Source organism: Sus scrofa, chromosome 9 (genome assembly GCF_000003025.6).
Source record: "Sus scrofa isolate TJ Tabasco breed Duroc chromosome 9, Sscrofa11.1, whole genome shotgun sequence".
NCBI lineage: Eukaryota > Metazoa > Chordata > Mammalia > Artiodactyla > Suidae > Sus > Sus scrofa.
The window spans coordinates 92,298,516-92,323,789 of NC_010451.4; the positions used below are offsets into that span (position 1 = coordinate 92,298,516).

Sequence of the window (25,274 nt, forward strand, 5' to 3'; positions counted from 1 at the left end):
TAGGCTGGCAGCTGCAGCTCTAATTTGACCCCTAGCCCATGAACTTCCATATGCCACAGGTATAGTCCTAAAAAGAAAAAAGAAAACTAAATAAATATTTTTTTATTGTCTTTCAGAAAGTCACAGCGTTTTGTATTTGCTATTAATATCAGTCTAATTTTATTTTATTTTTTTAGGGCCGCACCTGCAACATACGGAGGTTCCCAGGTTAGGGGTTGAATCTTGAGATGCAGCTGGCTATCTATACCACAGCCACAGCAATGCGGGATCCAAGCTGTGCCTGCTACCTACACCACAGCTCAGGGCAATGACGGATCCTTAACCCATTGAGCAAGGCCAGGGATCGAACCCACATCTCCATGGGTATTAGTCGGGTTCATTACTGCTAAGCCACAATGGGAACTCCAATACCATTCTAATTAAAAAAACAAAAAGAAAGAAATGAATTTACCTTTCCTTTAGCACAGTGTTAGGTACACAATACTCTCAATATTTAAAGCTGAACAACAAAAAGGGAGGAAAGAAAAAGGGTTTTTAAAGACTGAAGAAGAGAGAGGTTACACAGGCTTTTTAAGCAGAATGTTAGAAAAAAGGAAATGTAAATAATCAATCTAGTTGTATTATCCTACTGTACCACAATAAAGAGACAGTCCCATTTTCAAAGAAATTAACTTTTATTTGAAAGGAGACTAGTTTTCCCCATACTACTTCTAAAGACGCTATACAACAGCCTGCTTAACCACTGTCCCAATACCAAAATTTCAAACAGCAAAGTATACAACTGCTCTAAATAATAAATAAGGGTTGTCCCTCACTGATTAAACTTCAATAAATTCAACACAAAAAAATCACACTGTACGTTTTTAAGTTTTAACAAATGTATTTTAAATACATGTTTTATAGGAATCCACAGCTCTTAATCTCTAAAAAACGACTAATTTTTATGGTTCAAAAATTCTGTTCTTCAAAAGAAATGACCAACTGTTTTCTCCTATAGCTTCAAACTTTCTACACTCAACTACTTGGCTGCTCCGTGCCACCCCAGACAAACTTGACATGACTGAACTATTTTATGTGTTACTAACTTCCCCAAAAGTAGTTTAAAAAGGAATCTGTAGTAAATGTAGATCTCTAATACCATGTCTAATACAATATCTAACACAAAAGAAGTTTTAAAAAGATCACGTCTTTCCTCATTTGATTAGCCAGGAGTTAATTTTCCATAAAAGCAAAAACAAAACAAAACAAAACAATCCCCCCCCCAAACAAACAAAATGTCCAAAGCATAACACTGGGGGTTCCTTTTTTACTGGAGATGTTTAACTACTCAAAATAATGACAACTATTACATCTTTAAGAATATAATAAAAGGGGTGGTAAACAGCAATACAACTGACAAAGTGTAGATCCTAAATAAACCAAAGATCTTTTAAGGGTTCTTCTTGAAGTATGAAGGATTAGAAGCTCGGGGAAATCCAGAATTAAAAACAGAGATAGAGGAAAAGAAGAAAATAAAGAGATAAAGATGTCCTCAATTGCAATTGTTCTGTTTATCAATAGCGTCCTGCAAAAGAGCAAAAAAAAATTTTTTTAAGTCAAATAACAATTGTAACTTAACTGGTCTAATATTTTCCCAACTAGTAACAGTCACCATATTCCACCAATTTCCTAAAATAAACCATTTATTAGAAATGCTACAAGAGCAAAAGTATACCTACTTGGGCTGTAGGAACGAGATCTTGATCGTGATCTGTATCGACTATAGTAAGGAGAAGGTGATCTTCTTCTGTAGGAAATAAAAGATTCCTTAGAATATCACATTATCACTACACCAAGGCATCATTCAAAATAATAATGGACCCAAGATGATAGCTATTAGGTTTTCTATGTGCCAATGATACTAAAACAGTATTGGCAAACACAGATAATTAACTTTTTCTTAGTCTTAAGAAAGTGATTTTTTCCAACTTTCTTAAAAGAGCATCGTATAAAATCTATTTTAAATATTTTTATTAATACATATTAAGCATAAATTAAAAGTGCCAAATAGTACTTCTATCATCTAATTTAGAACAGAAACCAGAAATAAAAACAAAAATAAACCAACAGGACCTAATCAAACACACAAGCTTTTGCACAACAAAGGAAACCATTAAAAACAAAAACAAAAAGACAACCTACAGAATGGGAGAAATGTGTTTCAAACAATGCAACTGACAAGTGATTACTCTCCAAAATATACAAACAATTCATACAACTCAAAAGGAAAAAAACCAAACAACCCAACTGAAAAATGGGCAGAAGACCTGAATAGACATTTCTCCAAAGAAGACATACATATGTCCAAGAGCCACAAGAAAAAATGCTCAACATCACTAATTATTAGAGAAATGCAAACCAAAACTATAATGAGGTACCACTTCATACCAGTCAGAATGGCCATCATTAGTAAGTCTACAAATAACAAATGCTGGAGAGGGTGTGGATTAAAGGGAACCCTCTTACACTGTGGTGGGAATGTAAACTGGTGCAACCATTATAGATAACAGTAAGGAGGTTCCTCAGAAAACTAAATATAGAACTATCAGCAATCCCACTCCTAGGCATATATCCTTAAACCTAAATGTCCATCGACAGATGAATGGATTAAGATGTGGTACATGTACACAATGGAAGACCACACAGTCATAAAAAGAACAAAATAATGCCATATGTAGCAACGTGGATGGAACTAGAGACTCTTATACTAAATGAGGTCAGAAAGAGAAAGACAAATACCATATGATATTACTTGTATCTGGAATCTAATATATGGCACAACCGAACCTATCTACAGAAAAGAAACAAACTCAGGGACATGGAGAACAGACTTGTGGTTGGCGAAGGGGAGAGAGGGAGATGGACTGGGAGTTTGGGGTTAGTAGCTGCAAATGATAGCATTTGGAGTGGATAAACAATGAGATCCTGCTGTATAGCATAGGAAATTATATCTAATCACTTGCGATGGAACATGATGGAGGATAATGTGAGAAAAGGAATATCTATATCTATATATCTATGACCGGGTCACTTTATTGTACAGCAGAAATTGACACAACATTGTAAATCAACTGTAATAATAATAAAAGAAACAACAGATATCAGAAATTAAAGCATTACCTGTACCGGTAATCATAGTCTTCATATCTGTCATACCCACGATCATATCCTCTATCATAGTAAGAATCTCGACGTCTGCCACCACCTCCACCTCCACCACCACCTCCACCGCCGCCACCACCACTACTACAGAAAAATGTGAAAATTCTACATCAATGTGAATGATTATTTTCCAGTATTGTTTAATATAAAATCATACTTAAAATAAAATGGAAGAAGGGAGATAAGAATTAACCTTGTCATGCCAATTACCTCCATGTCTCACTTTGCTAACTCCCACGGTATTCTGCTTTGGCTTCATATTAATAATATGAATAACCAGAAGTGATTTCACAAAACTCTCCAAACTAAGAAATGCTTTTCTATCAATGCGCTACCCAAATCAGGAGGACCTTTTCAATAAGGTGAAAAAAGCATCGTGCTGGCAAATAATATCAAAATGCTAAGATGTATATCCCATGGCTTATTCAAAAGTAGTTAATAAACATCAAGAATTTAAAAAGTAACTGGAGTTCCTGTTGTGGCTCAGCGGTTAACAAACCCTACTAGCATCAATGAGGACGAGGGTTCGATCGCTGGCTTCACTCAGTGGGTTAAGGATCCAGCACTGCTGTGAGCTGCGGTGTAGGTTGCAGATGTGGCTCGGATCTGGCATTGCTATTGCTGTGGCATAGGCCAGCAGCTGTGGCTCCAATTCGACCTCTAGCCTGGGAACTTCCATATGCCGAGGGTGTGGCCCTAAAAAGACAAAAAAAAAAAAAAAAAAAAAAAAAAAGTAACCAACTCTGAATACCAAGGGAAATTAACTAAATTGAGGTCCATCAAGACAATTTTGAGGTTTCTAGTATTCCAACCTTTGACAGTTAATTTAAACTCCAAGCCTCTTTTCTCCTGCTGTTTTCCCAATTCCTAATCACTGAAACATTATTTTCACTTTAGTTTTCAGTAGATTGTCCTTGTCAAAGCCTATGTTTTTCCAAGAAGCTTCACATTAAAGTCTATATTCCTTCTTTCATTCTTAAGAAATACTGCCTTTGGTTCTGTTATATTTTAAAACTTTTATAAAAAGTCTCTACTTAATGTATTTTACACAATGTGAAAGCTGGATTTTTAAAAATCATTAGTATCAGTAAAAACCTTCCTTATACAGAGGAACTTCCAAGGTCACATAAGAATACAAAGAGAATATTTAAAAGTACATGATATAGGAGTTCCCGTCGTGGCGCAGTGGTTAACGAATCCGACTAGGAACCATGAGGTTGCGGGTTCGGTCCCTGCCCTTGCTCAGTGGGTTAACGATCCGGCGTTGCCGTGAGCTGTGGTGTAGTTTGCAGACGCGGCTCGGATCCCGCGTTGCTGTGGCTCTGGTGTAGGCCGGTGGCTACAGCTCCGATTCAACCCCTAGCCTGGGAACCTCCATATGCCGCGGGAGCGGCCCAAGAAATAGCAACAACAACAACAACAACAAAAGACAAAAAGACAAAAGACAAAAAAAAAAAAAAAAAAAAAAAAAAAGTACATGATATAAAATTAAATAAAAATGCATGATACTTTCCTAACATTTAATAGTTTCTATTTGTATAGTGTAAGAGGTAGGAATGCACATCAATAGCTTTAATTTGTCCCTCTGCTCAAATACATGTATAACAAATATACATATATATAAAGAAATAAAGTATATCCAAACACTTGTGATTGAACATGATGTGGGAAAAAGAATGAATGTGTAACTGGGTCATTTTGCTGTATAGGAGAAATTGACAAAACACGAAATCAACTATAATAAAAATTTTCATAAAAAGAAAAAAGAAATAAAGTGACTCAAATAATATATTTAAATTAAATAACTTCCAATTTTCATTATAGGAAAAAAATCATTTTTATCTTTTTTTAGGGCTGCACCAATGGCACGTGGAAGTTCCCAAGGCTAGGGGGTCTAATTGGAGCTGTGGCCCTGGTCTATGCCACGCCACAGAAATGCCAGATCTGAGCCGTGTCTGCAACCTACACCACAGCTCATGGCAACGCCGGATCCTTAACCGAGTGAGGCCAAGGATCGAACCTGCGTCCTCAAGGATGCTAGTTAAGATTTGTTTCTGCTGAGCCATGACGGGAACTCCCATTTTTATCTTTTGATTAATCAAAATTATGCATACATTTCTGGTGGATTTCTGGCTCTTACAATTCAGCTTAGGAAACCTGAAAACTTACTGAGTTGGTCTGCCCATGTATATGCCTGGGGTAGGTGTATGTGCTCTTTTGGTGATGGAATAATCTACACGAATTCTTCTACCATCCAGCTCCATTCCATTAGCCCTTTCCATAGCCTATAAAGAAGAATAGGCACAGAAAGTCATTCAGCAAGGAGAAACTATCACAACTGCAACAAATTTAACACATTTTTCCATTTCAAATTTCAAAAATTGAAATCTTCTAAACACTTTTTCAAGTTAACAAGGGCTAGGATTTTGCATGTTAAGCTCTTGCTACGTGAATTTCATTAAGTATTAAGTTGTCAAAGTGTACATGGACCCTTAGGTAGGCCTGTGCTGAAAGACTGGGACAGTGAGAGCCATAAAGAAAGAACCATACAATTCAGGGAAGCCTGTATAACTCTGAGACTGCAGTAACTAGCTTCAGTCAGAGCAACTCAAAGCAGAAATTGCAATTTAGCTGATGATGGCAAACTAGTCAAGCCATCCCTTATAATACACTGCCACCTAGTGAATTTCAAATATAAAGGAACTTTAAAATCTGCCAGCAAGTGCTCCCTATCTTTTTATCTGTGCTCACATTCCCTATCAGTTTGTCCTTTGACAATAATACCAAATGCAGTAACAAATGCAACCACTTTAACACATTTTAACAAGTTCCTTGGGACAAAGTAAAGTTGCTATTTTAATTTTGTTTTATCCAGAAATAAATCTAAGGTGGGAGGGGTTAGGGATGTCAAAAGACTTGACAAACAAGTTTCATATGTAAAAAGTTTTTTTAGTTTGAGCCTTGTCCTGGGAACTTGTGCATGCCCTGGGTGTGGCCAAAACATTTTTGTTTGTTTATCTTTTTAGGGCCACACATGCGGCATATGCAGGGAGTTCCTAGGTTATTTATTTGCCAAAACACTTTTGTCTGTCTTTTTAGGGCCGCACCTGCGGCATATGGAGATTCCCAGGCTAGGGGTCCAATCTGAGCTGTAGCAGCCGGTCTACACCATAGCCACCGCAACACAGGATCCGAGCCAAGTCTGCAACCTTAACCATGCTCATGGCAAATGCTGAATCCTTAACCCATTGAGTGAGGCCAGGGATCAAACCCACATCCCCAGAAATGCCAATCTGGTTTGTTAACCACTGAGCCATGATGGGAACTCCACATTTTTATTTATTTATTTATTTATTTATTTTTATCTTTTTAGGGCCACACCTGTGGCATATGGAGGTTCCCAGGCTAGGGGTCCAATTGGAGCTGTAGCCACCAGCCTACACCACAGGCAGAGCAACATGCGATCCAAGCCGTGTCCATGACCTACACCACAGCTCAGGGCAACACTGGATCCTTAACCCACTGAGTGAGGCCAGGGATCAAATCCATGTCCTCAATGGATGCTATTTGGATTTGTTAACCGCTGAGTCACTGGAGAACTTCCCCACATTTTTACTTTTAAATTGTGATACTGTTTCCTCTTTGCAACTTTCACTTAAGGCCAGATATCCTGGTATTTCTAAGTTCACACCTTAATCCTTTGAGAACAGGAGTAAACAAATCACAAATATTTAACAGTAAACAAAATACTACTGTGTCTATTAGAATGTCTATAAATGCCTTCAACTCAGAGCATTATTTTATTTAGAATTATCCATGGTTGGAGTTCCCATCATGGCGCACTGGAAACAAATCCAACTAGGAACCATGAGGTTGCCGGTTTGATCCCTGGCCTCACTCAGTGGGTTAAGGATCCAGTGTTGCCATGAGCTGTGGCGTAGGTCGAAGACATGGCTCAGATCCTGCATTGCTGTGGTTGGTTGTGGTGTAGACCGGCAGCTGTAGTTCAGATCAGACCCCTAAGCCTGGGAACTTCTACAGGCTGCGGGTGTGGCCCTAAAAGCCAAAAAATTACCGAGGGTTTTTCAACCACATCTCTTTTTAAAAAATTTTTATTTATTTTTATTTTGCTTTTCTTAGGGTCGCACCCATGGCACATGGAGGTTCCCAGGCTAGGGGTCAAATTGGAGCTATAGCCGCTGGCCTACGCCACAACCATAGCAATGCGGGATCAAAGCTGTGTCTGCGACCTACACCACAGCTCACATCAATGCCAGATCCTTAATCCACCGAGCAAAGGCAGGGATGGCAACTGCATCCTCAAGGATACTATTTAGATTTGTTTCCTCTGAGTCACACTGGGAACTCCTATTACAACCTTTTATACTGCAATCAAGCACTGCTGATGCAAACAGCTATAATGTTCTTACTAATGTCGCCAATAAAATGGTGCAAAAAAGAAATGCCAGTACTTGCCACTTCTTTAATGAGCTCCAAAAATTATTTAAAATGGAATTTTGCGACTCAATCACCATGAACTTTTGGTATAGAAAAGGCAAATCTAGTGCTTCCTCTATAATCTATATTACCCATACATTGTATTAGAATAGCCTATTTCCAATCCCTGACATTGTTTAGGATCATTCTGTTAGGGAAATTAAGAATGGCACTAAACAAAAATGAAAAAGTACCAATTCTTTTCATGTACTATTTTTCATCTGTAGTAAAGAATGATACATTAATATTTACAGAATAGAAAAACAAAGCTTTGTATAGATAGGGATCTAATCAGACACTTAGAAAAATTATACAGATTAAATCCAAACACATTTCTTTAAAAAAGTCAATTTAGGGAGTTCCTGCCATGGCTCATCGGAAACAAATCTGACTAGTATCCATGAGGACACAGGTTCCATCCCTGGCCTTGCTCAGTGGGTTAAGGATCTGGTGTTGCTGTGGTGTAGGCCCGTGGCTACAACTCTGATTTGACCCCTAGCCTGGGAACCTCCAAATGCCATGGATGTGGTGCCCTATAAAGACCAAAAAAAAAAAAAAAAAAAAAAAAAAGCAGCAATGTAATCATCTGCTTAGAATATGAATAAAGCTTATTCAAAAGAGAACACTCATACACACTTCACCTTTTCCATTAACTCTATCACATAATCTCACTTCACAAGGTCAGGTTTTAATCAGGATATGCCTATACCACAAAGTATTAGCTTTCTAGAAAGTGAAACTGGCCATTCCAATTTTAACACCGAGAGGCAAAGTTTAAATTCTGGCAGAGAATGAATTAGGACAAAATGTTTATGGAATTGAGAGTCTATTAATGAACTTTTAACATTAACTCAAAAGTAAATCGTGCACATCAGAAAAATTTCAAAATGACAAATAATTACAAGAACAAAATTACCTCCTTTGAATCATCTATTCTCTCGAAGTAAACAAAAGCAAATCCTCTTGATCGTCCAGTTCTCTGATCATAAACCACATTGACACCACTCAATGGCCCATATCGGGAAAATACTTCACGAAGATCTCTCTCAGTTGTGTACAAACTGAGGCCAAACACTCCTAGACAAGTGTTGGGATCTGGATTTGCCTGTTGAATAAGGATGTTATTTAATTTAAGCTCTAAACTAAAACACAATTTAAAACACATTGAAGTACTTTTCTTAGAACACCTCACTCAATACACAAAGACTATATTGTTTTGGAATTTCCAGTGTGCCACAGTGGGTTACTGCACAGAGGCTCAGGTCACTAGAGAGGCGTGGGTTAGATCCCCAGTCTGGTGCAGTGGGTTAAAGATCCCGCTTGCATTCCATCCTTGGCTTAGGAACTTGCATATGCCACAGGTGTGGCCACTTTAAAAATAAATAAATAAAAAGCACCTACTGTTTCAAGTCACTTGGAAACAATAATTTAAGACAAAAAAACCAGATGAGTTATGTTTTACAGTTCACAGTACTTTCAGGCCTTCTTTGGAATACACTTTAGGTTGTAGCCTGAGTAAAACTGTCCCTAAGTCTCTAGCCCAATGATTTTCAGAATGTATCCTAATAATACTTCTTTAGTTTAATGCCATATTTCTAGTTTATTCAAATGTTTTATATCCCTTATAGATTTGTCCTTAAACATGACCTGACTTCATCTGCAATTGCTCATTTGATGCCTCCATTTTTATTTTTTAGCAAGGATATTCTTTCTTTCTTTTTTGGCTGTATCTGCAGCATTCAGAAGTCCCCAGGCCAGGGACTGAACCCATGCCGCCGTGACCATGCCTGATCCTTTTAACTACTAGGCCACCACGGAATTCTTGAGGATATCCTTTCAATGGCCCCACAATCCAGATTTGAAAAATTAACTTGTAGATTTCAAAACATCATTAATAGCAGTCTCCAGTTAACAGCAGTTAAAAACAAACCTCAATGTCACATATCCAAAACTCAATTTCCTTACCAATAATATGGTATCCTGCATCACAGAGAGGTTGAGTATTAATGCAATGAGAAACTTCTGCACATTGCTCCATATTAAGTGTTAGCTGTTACTATAACTACAGTTCTTGGTATTTTCTTGCTACCTCACTCCATGCTAAAACTTTTAATCTCAACTATCTTCAACTGAATTCATTTTAAATTCTTGGAACATAACCTCTTTCCCAATTTCAATCTTTTTAACAACTCGTAAGAAAATATACTTGAATATACAAAAAATATTCATATATATAGCTAAGGAAGTTTCTAGAGTACCACTTTTCAATAGAGGTCTCTCATATAAGCAAGATGTTCTGATATGATTACACATAGGGAAAAACAAAATAAATCTTTCACTAACTTATTTAAAAAACCACATACCCTGCTGCCTGTATGTCTTCTCCGGTTAGACATTGGAGAATGACTTCGGCTCCTTCGACGCCGGTATTCTGGTGTATATGACCTACTTCGAGATCGTCTCCTGTGAGAGTGAGAATGGGATCTGGATCGAGTGTATCGTCTGTGAGAATGCCTCCTTGATCTCGACCTTTCAGAGAAATAAATTAAGTAAAAATATTGGAACAAAATGGCTAATGCTATTAAAATTAAAAGCAAATGACACCACATGGAAATGACAGTTTAGGAGTGAGGTGGCCTCCACCTATAGGGAGGAACACATGGGCCACAGTAATGATAGCACTTGGTTTACTAATTCTTTTTAAATTATGACATAATTTACTATCTTAACCATTAACCCCTAATCGCTATCTCCTCGTTGTTCCCAGTCTACCTCTTTCAAATTCATTCTTATCACCATACCTTACAAACATGTTAAGGCTCTGCCTTCTTTAAAACAGAAAAAAACCCAGAGTTCCTGTTGTGGTGCAGTGGAAACAAATCAACTAATATCCATGAGGATGTGGGTTAGATCTCTGGCCTCACTCAGTGGGTGGGGGATCTGACATTGCCATGAGCTGTAGCTCTGATTCCACCCCTAGCCTGGGAACCTCCAAATGCTGTGGTATCACCCTAAAAGGCAGAAAGAAAGAAAGAAAGAAAGAAAGAAAGAAAGAAAGAACGAACACTAGAAAGGAAATTCCTGTTCTGTTTTTTTGTTTTTTAGGGCCATAACTGCAGCATATGGAGGTTCCCAGGCTAGGGGTTGAATCGGAGCTATAGCTGCTTGCCTATACCACAGCCACAGCAATGCAGGATCCTTAATCTGATGAGTGGAGGCCAGGGATCAAACCCACAACCTCATGGTTCCTAGTTGGATTCGTTTCCACTGCGCCAAAACAGGAACTCCAGAAAGGAAATTCTTTAATCTTCTACAACATGATTAAGGACATTTTAAAACATGAATGAGGATGTTATTCTAAGTGAAATAAGTCAGTCATAAGGCAAATATTGCATGATTCTACTTAGATGAGGTACTTGAGAAAAGGTACACAGAAACAGAAAATAAGATGGTTGTCAGGGTTGGGAGGAGAGGAGAATGAGAGTTAACAAATCATCAACTGCCACTACAATGACAATGAAATCATTTGACTATTTTCGATATGGTCCTATATTCTGACTATTAAGTATTATTTCCTTTCTAGTCTTTAACCACCGTGTCACAAGGGAACTCCCAGCTTTCTTTAGCCTGCTGAAATCTAGCATCTGCTGAATTAATTCATCACAACCAAAATGCCCACCTTATCTAATAGGCTCCATGTCTAATAGTCTCCCTTTCTTCAAGCTTTCTATAGCATTTCACCAATCTTTACTGCTGATTCCCTAGTTCGATGCCTGATTATTTCCAATTGCTCACAGTCCTCTTTCTTTCCCTATTAATGCAATGAAAATGTCATTTCTTTGAATTCATAGAATCCATCCTTAACACCCAGACCAGTAATGATGTCACTTAAAATATGCTGTCACTGCAGTGACTCAGGTCTCTGCTCTGTCTTGAGTTCAATCCCCGGCCCAAGAACTTCTGCATGCCACGTGTGTGGCCCGGGTGGGGGGAACACCATGAATTCTACGAGGCATACAATAAATGTTATAAATCCTAAGGGCTGGAAACATTCAACAATAAAGCTGAGAGATTTAATAAGATTTTACTAAGCAGACAGGAGAAAAGTGTTCCAGGAATAGCAAAAGCAAAGGTTCCTTGGCAAGACATAGAGATGTGATTGATTAGACAACTGCAAAACATAATCTGCTAGAAAGTAGTTAAAACGAAAAGGAATGGACGAGGACAACAAATCAAGCTAAGAATACAGCTTTATTGAAAGGAGACAAACTATTCTGGGTGGGAATGAAAACAATAATATGAATGGCCTAAAAGAAACTAATGAGTTCCTGTTGCGGCTCAGCAGTTTTAGGACCCTATGTTGTCTCTGGGAGGATGCAGGTTTGATCCCTGGCCTTGCTCAGTACGCTAAGGATCCTTGGATCGCAGATAGAGCTCAGATCTGGTGTTGCTACGATTGTGGCGTGAGCTGCAGCTGTAGCTCCATTTTGACTTCTGGCCCAGGAACTTCCATAAACTGCAAGTGTGGCCTTAGAAAGAAAAAAATCATGGGGTGGGGAGAGGCAGGGGAGATAAAACTTGGTATAATACCACACAGAAAGTTTCCACTGTGGCTCAGGAGGTTAAGAACCTGACCAGTATCCATGAGGATGAGAGTTTGCTCCCTGGCCTCACTCAGTGGGTAAAGGATCGGGCATTGCCACGAGCTGCGAGTAGGTCGCTGATGTGGCTCAGATCTTGGGTGGATGTGGTATAAGCCTGCAGCTTCAGCCTTGATTCAACCCTTAGCTTGGGAACTTCCATATGGCGTACCCACGGACCTAAAAAGACAAAACAAAACCCAAACAGGTTTTCCCCATTTTTCTTAGCACTAATTTTAGCTTCAATTTAAATAAAAAACATGGGGAGTTCCTGTCATGGCTCAGCAGTAATGAACCTGACTAGTAACCATGAGGACGTGGGTTTGATCCCTGGCTTCACTCAGTGGGTTAAGGATCCGGCGTTGTCATGAGCTGTGGTAGAGGTCAGAGATGAGGCTTGGATCCTGAGTTGCTGTGGCTGCAGTGTAGGCCTGCATCTACAGCTCTGATTTAACCCCTAGCCTGGGAACTTCCATATGCCATGGGTGCGGCCCAAAAAAAACCCAAAAACTAAAATAAATAAAAATAAACCAACATTAATAAGATAAGCTGTCACATAAATACAAAGTATGTATCAAGTTACATTTAAATGCAGCTGGCTTTATGTGTGGAGCACTGACTGTACGTCATTTTAAAAAGATGGTTAGCTCTTTTTAAAAAATATACTGATTGATTTTTCTTTTTGGTTGCACCTGCAGCAGCAACCGTATCAGATCCTTAATCCACTGTGTCACCAGGGAACTCCAGAACCATGCCATTTTTTTGGCCCCAAATGTGGCATGTGAATGTTCCCAGGCAAGGGATTGAACAAGTGCCACAGTTGTGGCCTGTGCCACAGGTGCAGCAACACTGCATCCTTAAACTGCCACACAAGAACTTCCCTATGCCATTTTATATAAGGGACTTGAGCATCCTTGGATTCTCTATCCGCAGGAGAACCACTCCTCCCCCGACAGATACTGAAGGAGGACTACAGTAATAAAGTGATGGTTAACACTTAAAACCTTTCAAGACTGCTTACTTTTTCTATAAATCAGACAGCAATAAATATTATAAAAACATTAAGAGTAGGGGAATAAAGGAGTTCTCTTGGGGTGCAGTCGCTTGGGTTGCTGTCGTGGCGTGGGTTCAGTCCCTGGTCTGGGGAACTTTACATGCCACAGAGCCACAAAAAAAAAAAAAAAAAAAAAAAAAGTAAGGGAATAAAGAGTGTCCGTAGTATTTAATGTTCTCCAGTGACACGTGAATAGAGGACTAAATCAAGGGATGTGAGAATATCTGAGGGAAGAGAATTCTAGGCTGAAGGCAGTAAGTGCAAAAGTCCTAAAATAAGGAGTTCCTGGACAAAGGTTCAATCCCAGGCTGGACATAGTGGGTTAAAAATCTGGTGTTGCTGCTGTGGCATAGGTTGCAACTGCGTTTGGATCTGATCCCCGGCCAGGGAACTCCATATGCTGAGGAGTGGCCAAAGAAGAAAAATACATAAATAAAATTTAACCTAAAAAATCCAATAAAAGCATTTTAAACATACTTACATATTTTTAAACACACTCACCTGGATTTTGATCTTGATCGAGAATGGGATTCAGAGTGTTTGGAAACCCTTGATGGACTACGAGATCCTGACCTGCTCTCCGATTTTACACGAGCAGGAGTTCCCGTTGGAGATTTTGACTGAGAGCGAGACTCCTAACAAAGAAGACAGTATTACAAATGGCACTGGTCACGTAGATGCCTAACACCTAACATTTAAAGTACCGTAATTATTTATATTGATTGCTCCTGAAAAACAAATGGTTAGGCAACACCCTCCAGAAAAAATTTCAGCTCATTAATAACCCATTGTTAATACTGCTGTCCTCAATAATTCCCTACTTGAACCAGATCACCAATTCTCTATTAACTAAGTAATCATGCAAATTCATCTACAACTTGATCATACAGACACTGGAACATAAACCATACATTTACTTAACCTAGGACCCATTCATTCTTCCAGATTCTTTTAATTCTACTTCACTCTTGCTTTCTACTTCTCTTCATTCTTCATTGAGTTTTTCATTTTTCATACTTCGTGTATTCTTCCCCAATTCAAACAATTCAAAATAGCCTTAAAAAAATATTCAAGTGCTTCTATCTGACCAATCTTCTGTTCAATTTTTTCCCCCATTCAATTTTAATTTTCTGATCTTTAATACTTTTCATTAGCCTTCTTTTATCTTGATTTATCTTCCACATTCTTGGAAAAAACTCTTCAATTTCTTCACGAACATTAACCTTAATGGAAAAAGAACATTTAGTATATTTAAGCACGTGGGGATTATAAAACTCTGCTGGAGTTCAGAATGTTATCTACCAAATGGAAAAGCCAGCAGGTAAAGTGTAAATAACTAGTTTATTTAAAAAAAAAGCAATTTTATAATCTTTAAAATTGTTCAAAAGTCTAGTTTCTAACAGTTAGAGAATTTACTGAATTTCCTTGTTTTTACCATACTCTTTACCCTCCTCCCCTTTCAATGTTTCATCCTAGTCCCTAAAATTGAACAATTTTAATATACTTATTTCAAACATAACTAGTATTAACTGTAATTCCCCCCACCTATGTCTTTTCACTAATTTACAACCTGAAGATTCTTAGTGATCTTAAAATAAGCTTTCACTCAGCCATGCTAAGAATAGTTAAAACAAAACATCATGGGCTATCTAAACTTGAACATTAGAGGATATATGCTGAGGTTCAATGAAGTATCTCTCGATTTTGTTTGACCACTATCTTTGCTCAGTTTGACTTTACTAGAAAGATTTGATCTGAAATAAAACAAGAATACTAAAAAAACAAAGGGGAAAAAGAAAGTATGAAATTTAAAAAATTTCCCCTTTGGCTTGTAAATTCTTAGTAGTATATGTATTTTTGCATCTGAGTCATTTTAAAAATTCTATTTTATCCAATGAAATATCCTAATACACATTATGAAATTAATAGCATGATTTCCCCCCATCTCTATTGTTCAAATTTTATGCAGCTATGCATACTTATATAGTCCGTTCTGTGAGTATATCCTTTATCAGAAAATTGACTGGCTATTGAAAAATCTGGATATAAATCAAAACTTTCCAAGTCAATTAAGTTAAAACTGATTAAAAGCTTAGTTTTTTTGGGGGGGGGTCTTTTTTGGGCTGCACCCTCAGAATATGGAAGATGCAAGGCTAGGGGTCAAATCGGAGCTATAGCTGCTGGCCTGCACCACAGCCACAACAGCAAATCCATGCCGAATCCTCGACCTACACCACAGCTTGTGGCAGTGCTGGATCCTTTAACCCACTGCACAAGGCCAGGAACCGAACTTGCATTCTCACGGATACTAGTCAGATTCCTTAACCCTGAGCAACAACAACGGGAACTTTTTTTTTTTAGACAGTTATTCGAAGCACTTATGACCAATGGACAATTTGGTTTCTCTGTCTCCTTAAGCTTTGATTATTAGTGTAAATAACCATCCCAATTTCACACCAATTTTCACTTAGGCCATTAAGACCATCACTCAACTTCCTTAAAGTTTTCCTTCAAGTTTAATGTCAAAAGACTTATTTATCAAGAACAGTACTAATGCTGCTAGGCCTATGTACTTTTTTTTTTCAGATGAAAACAAAACTGAAGTATATTGCTACCTTTCTGCTCAATATCAACTATGCTCATTTATTTACCTACAACAAGTCTTTCACCACATCTCAGATACACTTTAAATTTTTGGACAGATGCCTGGACCAGGGAGAGCAACTTAGGCCTTTTCACTCACTAAAACTGTAAAAGGAGCATATTTACTACTAAAAACAAAAACAAAGTATGGCTAATTTGCTTTAACTGGTCTCATGGCCGCTTCATTAACTAGGCTGGTTTAAGAGTATCTTCCCCTCTCCCTTTCAGCTTTCCTAGTACTTCTATAAAATAGACCCCCAGTATAGATCACCACAGCCCTGTTATACATACAGAAAGTTTTGTGTTCTGTGACACCATAAATCCTTTAATTTTACTAGGATAGCAATCAAACCTTTATATATTAGATTTAAGCCTTCCCTCATAAAAATAATAGTTGAAAATTATTCAACATTGCTAAAAACTACTATTTCTTAGGTATTAATGTAAACAAGGTAACTCCTTAAGAAGTTTAAACTTTAAATCCCATTTCTAACATAGCAACCTACTGGAAAATATTCAGGTTTCCTTTTAGTTAACAAAAGCACTAAGATATGACAGGATATTTTTTTGAAAAGATAACAGCAAATTTTGGGTTTTCTTTTCTTTTTTTTAGGGCCGCACCTGCAGCATATGGCAGTTCCCAGGCTATGGGTCAAATCGGAGCTACAGCTGCTGGCCTACACCACAGCCACAGCAATGCCAGATACTTGATCCACTGGGTGGGGCCAGGGATAGAACCCAAAATCTCATGGATACTAATTGGGTTCCTTTCTGCTGAGCCACAAGGGGAACTCCTCAGCAAATTTCAAAGAAGGCATGCTTTATATTATCCAAGGTGTCACAAATACCTAACCTACTTTGTTGTCTACCCTTCAATTTTTTTTTTTTAATCAGGGGAACCTCAATCTGCATGTATTTCTTCATGGAATCATTCAAGGTTAAGAAAAAGTACTCTTAACTCCCCTTTAATAAATTAATTATTATTATTATTTTGCTTTTTTTAGGGCTGCACTTGCAGCATATAGAAGTTCCCAAGCTAGGGGTCGAATCGGTGCTGAAGCTGCCGGCCTACACCACAGCCACAGCAACGCAGGATCCAAGACCTACATCACAGTTCATGGCAATGCCAGATTCCAGACCCACTAAGCGAGGTCAGGGATTGAACCCGCATCCTCAAGGATACTAGTCGGATTTGTTTCCACTGAGCCATAAAGGGGAACTCCCTCCCCTTTAATTTATAGTTATGAAGATACCAATATTTTAACCTCCACAAACAATTTAGAAATTTAAAAGTCTTAAAAGGCAAATCAGTAACTGTCAGCAAATAACCCAAAGAATAAACTACAACACACAAAACTTTTAATTCTTCATAATTATTTTTACTGTAATACCAAAAAAATGGTCTGTCATTTTAAGAATTGGTAGTTTAATTCTCAAAGACACAAAACGTCATATTAACATTTACCATTTAAAAATAACATTCATCAAAAGCTAACACCAAATAAATGCCATTTTCACTAACTGTGCATTAGAACTGAGGTTTGAGTATCAATAAGCCTTATATGGACAAATGCTAGATTGCCCTTTTCTACTTTTGATTTGCCTTAATTATGAAATAATTTGAACTTTCTCCAGGGAAATTCATACAGCTAATCAGAATTTAGAAAAAGAACTGAAACTGCAAACAGAAAGATAAACTGAAATATTGAGAAGGGGTGTTATCTCTCCTGTTTCTGTAGACACTACACTTAACCTGCTCTTAAAGCTGTCCAGTCAAGGAGTTTAGCAAATTCCTCAGTACCCTCCATTTGGATGCACCAACCATTAAAAATAGTGTTTACCTGACATAGATTAATGATTCACCCAAATCATGCCAGAAATTTCAACAGAAACATAGTTCGACAGGCTTCCAGTCTACCTTACCTACTATAAACCATGAGCCTGGCAGAAAATTCTCACAGTACAACCTGCTTAGTGTCCATTTGTTCTGTAAACTATTCTCTATCAATTAGAAGGCTGTAGTGGTAGCCGAAGGACATAGCCAAAAACAAAGAGGAGCTAACAATGAGTACTCAGAAAGTATTACAGAGACTCCCCACTTCCCTTAGATTATAAAAATTTAGCCCACCTAATCCTTGGGGAAGAGCCTCCTTGTCTGCCTGCCTGAATCTCCCACAAGCATCTATCTTAATAAATCTATTTCTTGCTTATCAAAAAAAGAAAGTACTATAGAGTATCGAATACAAGCAGCTTAAAAACTATTTTTCTTTTCTGTATTAAAATAGTTGTATTTTATACACTGTAAATAACCTCACTAACAATGTACTATTTTTTTAATCATGAAAAAAGCTGACTAAATATGCACATGCTGCTGCAGAACATGAGAACAATTCTAACAGCAAACACTAATTGCAATGTCACTTAATACAGCTAATAGTTAGAGATGGAAAAAAAATCCAAGTAAAATCCATTAAAATAAACCTATATAAATGCTACACTGTGACCCTAATATTATGGCAAAGCAAATTCTGTCCCAAGTACCAGGTTTACACAAATCCAAGTCTATATGAATATAGCATAAGCTTTTTTCTAAAAAAAAAAAAAAAAACAAAAACAAAAAAAAACGGATTTTTTTTTTTTAGCATAAGCTTTTAATACAAATTTTTTCAAAATATATTTTCCCACTCCTTGGTGAAATTAGAGATTTCCATAGAAATCATCTAGTGTATTTACGTAAATTGTATTTTTTTTGGGGGGGTACTTAAATTATCCAAATAACTATAATATTTATTGTACCAAGAACTTCATTCTTTAGGACTTGTGGGAAACCTTCTGTGTTACTCAATTCTTTCATTTTATATGGTGCTTCTTTTTCAGACTCTCAGGTTTACAAAAGAAATACTCTTACTCTCTAACTCCAATTGCTCATTAACATTAGCTATTTTTATTTAGTCTTTTTAGGGCTGCACCTGCAGCATATGGAAGTTCCCAGGCTAGGGGCTGAACTGGAGCTGCAGCTGTTGGCCTACACCACAGCTACAGCAACACCAGATCCCAGCTAGATCTTTGACCTATACCACAGCTGGTAGCAACGCAAGACCCTTAACCCACTGAGCCACAACCACAACACCCTCATTAGCGTTATTTATTTTTAGGACTGCACCCATGGCACATGGAAGTTCCCAGTTAATCGGAGCTACCACTGCCAGCCTATGCCAGATCTGAGCTGCATACGCAACCTAAACTGCAACTGGCAGCAACTCCAGATGACCCTTAACCCACTGAGTGGGGCCAAGGATTGAGCCTGCATCCTCACGGATACTAGTCGGGTTCACTACGAGCCACAACGGGAACTCCTCATTAACTATTTTTAAGTGATAATTTCCCTTCTCTTAAAAGTCATACCAGCATGCTGCATTCTAAGTGAGATTAAAGTCTTTGTATCAAAAAAGACTCACAGATACTCTAACTTGTATGTTTTTTGTGTAACATATTATTTAGAAATTGGCATTTATACATATATAATCAAATTTAAATTCATGTTACAACTATTAAATTACCTATAAAATTTACAAATCTTCTGTACTAATTTCAAACATGGTTCATAAAATGACCAGCTTATATGCTGTGATCAATTGTAACTCCAAAAAGCTCGTGTCTAAGTGGCAATTTCGAAGGCATAGAAAACTAGTGTAAAAGGACTTAAAGTGGTTTAGCTATATTAGAAACTAAGAGCAACTAAAAACTAAGAACCTTTTACAGAAGTGCCATGGAGTATTTACAAATCTTGAATAAGCAAGATTACAGGACCTCAGTTTTAAGGGAAAAAAACAAGGATAACTGTTCTTCTACCTCACACTGGTCAGGCCTAGTCACTCACACATTTAGTGAAAATCATGAGTTCATAAGGATTATACAAAACTATAAATGGAAGTAACTTAAATGAGGTAGGAAAAAACCACATTTCCTTTTGTTCTTTTCAACTTGTTTTATTTATTTATTTATGTCTTTTTGTCTTTTCTAGGGCCACACCAGTGGCATATGGAGGTTCCCAGGCTAGGGGTCAAATCGGAGCTGTAGTCGCTGGCCTACACCACAGTCACAGCCATGTCAGATCCCAGCTGTGTCTTCGACCTACACCACAGCTCATGGCAACAACGGATCCTTAACCCCCTGAGTGAGGCCAGGGATCGAACCCGAAACCTCTTGGTTCCTAGTCAGATTCGTTAACCACTGAGCTATGATGGGAACTCAAACTTTTTTTTTTTTAAACAGTGTCTATTGATTCTTTTCCCCATCTGATCATTACCATTTTTTCACTTCCACTCTTTCCTACTAAATCTGTTAGGACATGTGAACAAATAATCAGATTCACTCACTGTTTGTGGTCCCTAGGTTAGTTACTTGATGCCTGAATACCCGCTAATGCTATCAAAGAGGTTTTCACTGTTCACAAGTTCTAAAACACTATTATGCTGATTATTCATGACCATTTCACACTTGTTATACTACAAATGTTATATCATGAGTAAATAACTTCAGTTCATTTACAAAACTAAGTCCATGAACAATGTTTACCTGTATTTTTTAATGACTCTCATTCCTAAATATTTAAATCTCTTGATATTCTTTCAGATCTCAAAACAACTTAAACTTATTTTAGGAATGGTACAAATCATAAGAAGGATCTATGACAAATCTATAAAATTACAGTTAGGCATCGTGGATACAATTAGTTGCAGAGCTCCTTTAAAAAATCCCACTTTCTGCTTAGATTGAGCAAATTACTACCCCTCAGTGAGAGAATCTCGTATATAAAAATCTTCCCCCATTTCTGCTATTCTTTAACAAGCTATCTTAATACACACAAATTTAAATTCCAAATCAAAACAGCCAAATTTGTGTTTTGCTCTTTATTTTTATCATACGATTAATCATTTCATATATTAAGAGGGGAACACTGGGAGTCTGTTTTATAATATTCCAGGTATTCAAGAAGCCAGAACAAGCTCTGAATAAAGGAGGAAAGAATAAGGACTATCTTTCCTCTTTATCCTACAAAGCACAGACAATTGTGGAATTATAATAAGACCCTTACATGATAAAAAAAAAAAGTCTTTAACCTCTTTTAAAAACACCAATATAAATTTGTGGGCCATTGTGAAAGAAAAAAATTAGAAACAACTCATTCTTTTTATGAAGATGACATGCAAAACTCATAGTTCAAGTACCAACCTCACTGCCAGCTCCAAAAGACATTTCCTCTTAAGGTTCTGTTAACTTGATATACATGTCACAAACAAATTGCTCATGTTGGCCTATTTTAATGGCACTACTATTCTCCTGGATCCCTTGAAAATGTCTATTCAGTTTAGACCTAATTTTTCATAAGCTCCTACCTTAAATATTTCAAGTGTGCCCTGCTGATCTTCCTGTACCGGTCTCTGTTCTTTGCTAAAATTCACTATGCCATCCAAGAATTAAGAATCCATAGACAGCTCATTAGTGAATACTAGATTAAGTCCAAATTCCTAAAACTAAAATTCGAAATGCTTCAATACCTGACTAGTCAAATCTATCATGTCTCATTACTCTAGCAACCTCACTGTTCCACCCTTACAATGTTCATATTTCCCTAATCATAAGAGCCAATGTACTTTTTCCATACTAAAGCTTTCCCTTTCTCATAGGCACACAAAACTGCTTCAAATTCTTTATTAATTTTATCACATACCACTTCATCATATACTTACTTTTACCCAGATATGAGCTGTCAGTCATCTCAAATCAGACTCCAAGTTCTCTTTCCCTTAAGAACACCTGGCTTTTACTAAAAAGGCAGCAGATGCTCAAAAGTTTTACCTCGAGTAGAAGGCAATTTTGTTGGTTAACTGTCAGTGTTACTTACGACAAAATTTAGTCAATTATATTTTCTTTCCTAAAGGTCTTTTATTCTAGTCCTTTAAAATGCAAGAGATATTAATCTATAATGGAAAAGCAAGCTCCTGTAGCTGTTTTTAGCAAACTCCATAACTGCTCTGAGACACTGAAGTGCAGTGTACTCTTTTCAAAAAAGTAACCAAAAATATACAGCATAGTGTATGTATGAAATGAGCAACGGACTGGTACTTGTAAACAGTCCTATTTCTTCCATGTGTTTCCAGTCTCTAGAAAGTTATCCTCTAATTTTAAGAATCTTTTCAATAAGATAGAGTTAATATGCACTATTAATATTGACTCTGTACACTTAGCAAATGAAATCTGAATACTGACCCATCAATTTTAGTCAATTCTCTATTTCAGTCAAAAAGTTTGAGATACAACAACTACTTAAAACACTTCGGAAAGATCATCTGAAAACACTTTTTTGAGCCTCTCTGAAAGGTTATAACATTTACTATTTATTTATTTAGTTTAGGGCCACCCTCACAGCACATGGAAATTCCCAGGCTAGGGGTTGAATCAGAATTGCAGCTGCTGGCCCATGCCACAGTCACAGCAACGTGGGACCCAAGCAGTGTCTGAGACCTACACACAGCTTGTGGCAACGCTGGATCTTTAACCCACTGAGTAGGGCCAAGGATCAAATCCCGGTCCTCATGGATACTTGTCAGATTGGTTACCGCTAAGTCACAACAGGAACTCCGGTTATTACATTTAGGTACAAAAATACAACAAATGTATTCTATAAAACCTTTTTAAAAAAATTTAAATAAATTTTATTGGACTATAGTTGATTTAGAAAGTTGTGTGAATTTCAAGTGTACAGCACAGTAAATCAGTTAAACATATTTTATAAAATCTTTCTAAACTGCTGGTTTGTGGTTAGCAGATAAAAGATCACTGTAATTTAAAAACTAAAAGCATTGGTGAATATGAAATTGCCTTGAGAATCAAAAAAAGGTACACACTCAGAAAAGTTTCTAGCATTCTTCTAATTCTTCAACCAATTATGAATAAAGACAATTACCTCAACCTACAAAAAAGTAATATAAGTAACAGGTGAACCTATTCATTACTCAATTTGGTTCATTTCATACCTGGGTATCACGTGTGGGGAAAAATTTTTTCTATAACCACAAACGTTGTAAAAGGGGAGGAAAAAGAAGGCAAAAACTTTTTCTCTATTAAAAGAAATTAAGTGCCATGCATTTTAGGTTAAAATTGGGTGGGAACCTTACATGTATTACTTTCTTGGATGGGTAAGGTAACAATCATCAAGAACTTGCTCCTTCCTTAACCTGATGACTAAATAAAATTTTAAAAAAATAAAGGAAAACAAGGTCTCAGATAGTAGTCCTCTTCACTTCTCCACAAACCAAAACAAATACCAACTTCTCGAGATTATAGTGAAGTTAATTTAAGAGGCAGCAAAATTTCTTCCATAGCCACCTAACATTTTCAAAACAAGAAGCAGCTCACAACTATCCCCAAATATCATTACGTGATTTTTAAAAAGTTTTGTTGGGATAATCAATACCACCCATTCTAAAAAATTCAGTAAGCTCAACTATTCCTTTCTATCTATGACCCAGAAATATGACCTAGAGAAACCCAATCTTAAAGGCATTAAAGATAACTTTTTTTGGTTTCCAATCTCAAAAAGAACAAAAGCCTAAATCGACCCTCTGATTTAACTGTCTGGTTCCAGATGCTTATCTTATGAGTTTCTAAAAAAAGACAAAACTCATTCCATCCACACACCTTAAGTGTTTTTTGTTTTCTTTCTTTCTTTTTGCGTTTCCCCTAGTAACCAGAATACCAACACAAGAGCAGAAAAATGCTGCCTGAGGACTTTCTTTTCCGAGTCTTACACTAATTCACTTCCATCAATTTTCACTAAGAAAGTTACTTCGGAAATTTAACCCAATCATCGCTAAATGTTCAGTACATTTAAGCTGAAGATAACCTATCTTTGTGATGTTTATATTTACCGACCCAAAATAATGAAAAACTTTGATCCCTCTTTGCTGGAGGATGGGCTGAGAAGGGAAATGGGAGAGGGTCTGTACTTTGAAGGTATCCTTTTGAGCTGAGAGGATAGCATACACTATTGCAAAAATACTGAGCCATGAAATTTGTTCGGTTATGTAAGATTAAGACAAAAGATTCCCTCTTTTGCTTTTTACCGTCAAAACCTGTCAAGTAGTGGTCAGTGTTTAGACGAAAGGTCATAGGAAGAAAAAGCATTTGAAGTTGAGATATAGAGAAAGAAGAAAAAACCCAACATCAAGGAATCAGAAAAGGCATTATAGCATTTTCACATTCATTGTGCAGTGAAAGGAAAGCAGAAGGGACATTAAGGGAAAAAGGGCTCCTTGCGTAGTTTTCCCCTCACAGCTCTCGTCTTAAGAACGCTTAAGGGTCGGTGCGGTCGTTGACTAACCACTTCATTAGGCTCGTCCCACCTTCAACCTCAAGGCTTTCGCCTTTATAGACGCAACGCCGCCGGTTCCAACAGAGACGCGGCCGCTCACTGCAATAGAGAGCCAAGGAGACACAGGCCCCAGCTAGTCCCACGCCAGCTTCTCCCCGCCCGGACAGCAGCCCCGCGCACTTTCGATCCCGAGACCCTCTACGATGCTCGGGGTCGCCAGCAATGCCACCGCAGGAAGCACCTACCACTATCCGGTCGGAGGGGAACTCCCTGCCGTCTCCTCCCGCCCCACCGCGACGGGGACCCACATCTCGGAACAGAGATAAGGAAGCCTCGGGGTGGGGAAATGGGAGAACGCACCGCGGGGGGAAATCGGACACAGGAGTCCAGGTTATCAGTCAGTCTCCAAAAAGCGGGGTAAGGGGGTTAGCCGTGGTGTTTGGGGCAAGAGTGGAACCCAGAAGCCATCTTGGGATGTGAGGAAGCGACCGCGATGGCTCCAGAGGCTGCTCCCCGCGGGCCCCCACAAGGCTCCCCGCAACCACGCCCGACCGCGCTTGTCCCCGTGAAACCCCGAGCATCGGGCCGCCGCCGAAGACGGCTCCCGCGGCTTTGTACTCACTCTGCCCTCGAAGTTGTTCTCCTCTACATCACTCATGTCGGCCAGGCGCTCCCCAGAACTAAGTAAGAGACAAGTCTCGGCTTGAGGGCCGATGGACTAATCAACCCGCTGACTCGACTGTGGGGAGGAGGAAAGAGTCGGCAACAGCCGTCGCTCGACTCCACTCCCACTCGGTCGCAGGCTCCGGCAAAATGGCGCCCGCGCCGCCAGAAACCTTCTGGCTTCCCCGGTGCGCGACGT

The 25,274-nt window shown here is 38.1% G+C and overlaps 1 protein-coding gene across 7 annotated transcripts; it reads right to left on the reverse strand.

Annotated features, from left to right (window-relative positions):
• Positions 656-25,274, reverse strand: TRA2A (transformer 2 alpha homolog). Of its 7 annotated transcripts, XM_021102282.1 has the most exons (10): positions 25,035-25,260; positions 24,422-24,511; positions 14,304-14,615; positions 13,894-14,027; positions 10,062-10,227; positions 8,615-8,803; positions 5,371-5,486; positions 3,160-3,285; positions 1,719-1,786; positions 656-1,564 (listed from the first exon to the last, which is right to left on the reverse strand). In XM_021102282.1, the coding sequence occupies exons 5-10, from the start codon at positions 10,092-10,094 to the stop codon at positions 1,554-1,556; spliced, it is 543 nt and encodes a 180-aa protein (XP_020957941.1). In that variant the 5' UTR covers positions 10,095-10,227; positions 13,894-14,027; positions 14,304-14,615; positions 24,422-24,511; positions 25,035-25,260; the 3' UTR covers positions 656-1,553. The 7 variants fall into 7 exon arrangements, with proteins under 7 accessions (XP_020957941.1, XP_020957940.1, XP_013845038.1 ...); XM_021102281.1 differs by lacking the exon at positions 24,422-24,511; XM_013989584.2 differs by having other exon boundaries at positions 13,894-14,615.

Bases quoted from the DNA above. Each gene is read 5' to 3' on its own strand.
- TRA2A (XM_005656690.3), bottom strand. From the start codon at position 25,070: ATGAGTGATGTAGAGGAGAACAACTTCGAGGGCAGA. The intron at 10,228-13,893 runs GTGAGTGTGTTT...TTTCTCTGAAAG, and splicing joins CGATCAAGATCAAAATCCAG to GTCGAGATCAAGGAGGCATT. The intron at 5,487-8,614 runs GTAATTTTGTTC...TCTTCTTTATAG, and splicing joins GAATAGATGATTCAAAGGAG to GCTATGGAAAGGGCTAATGG.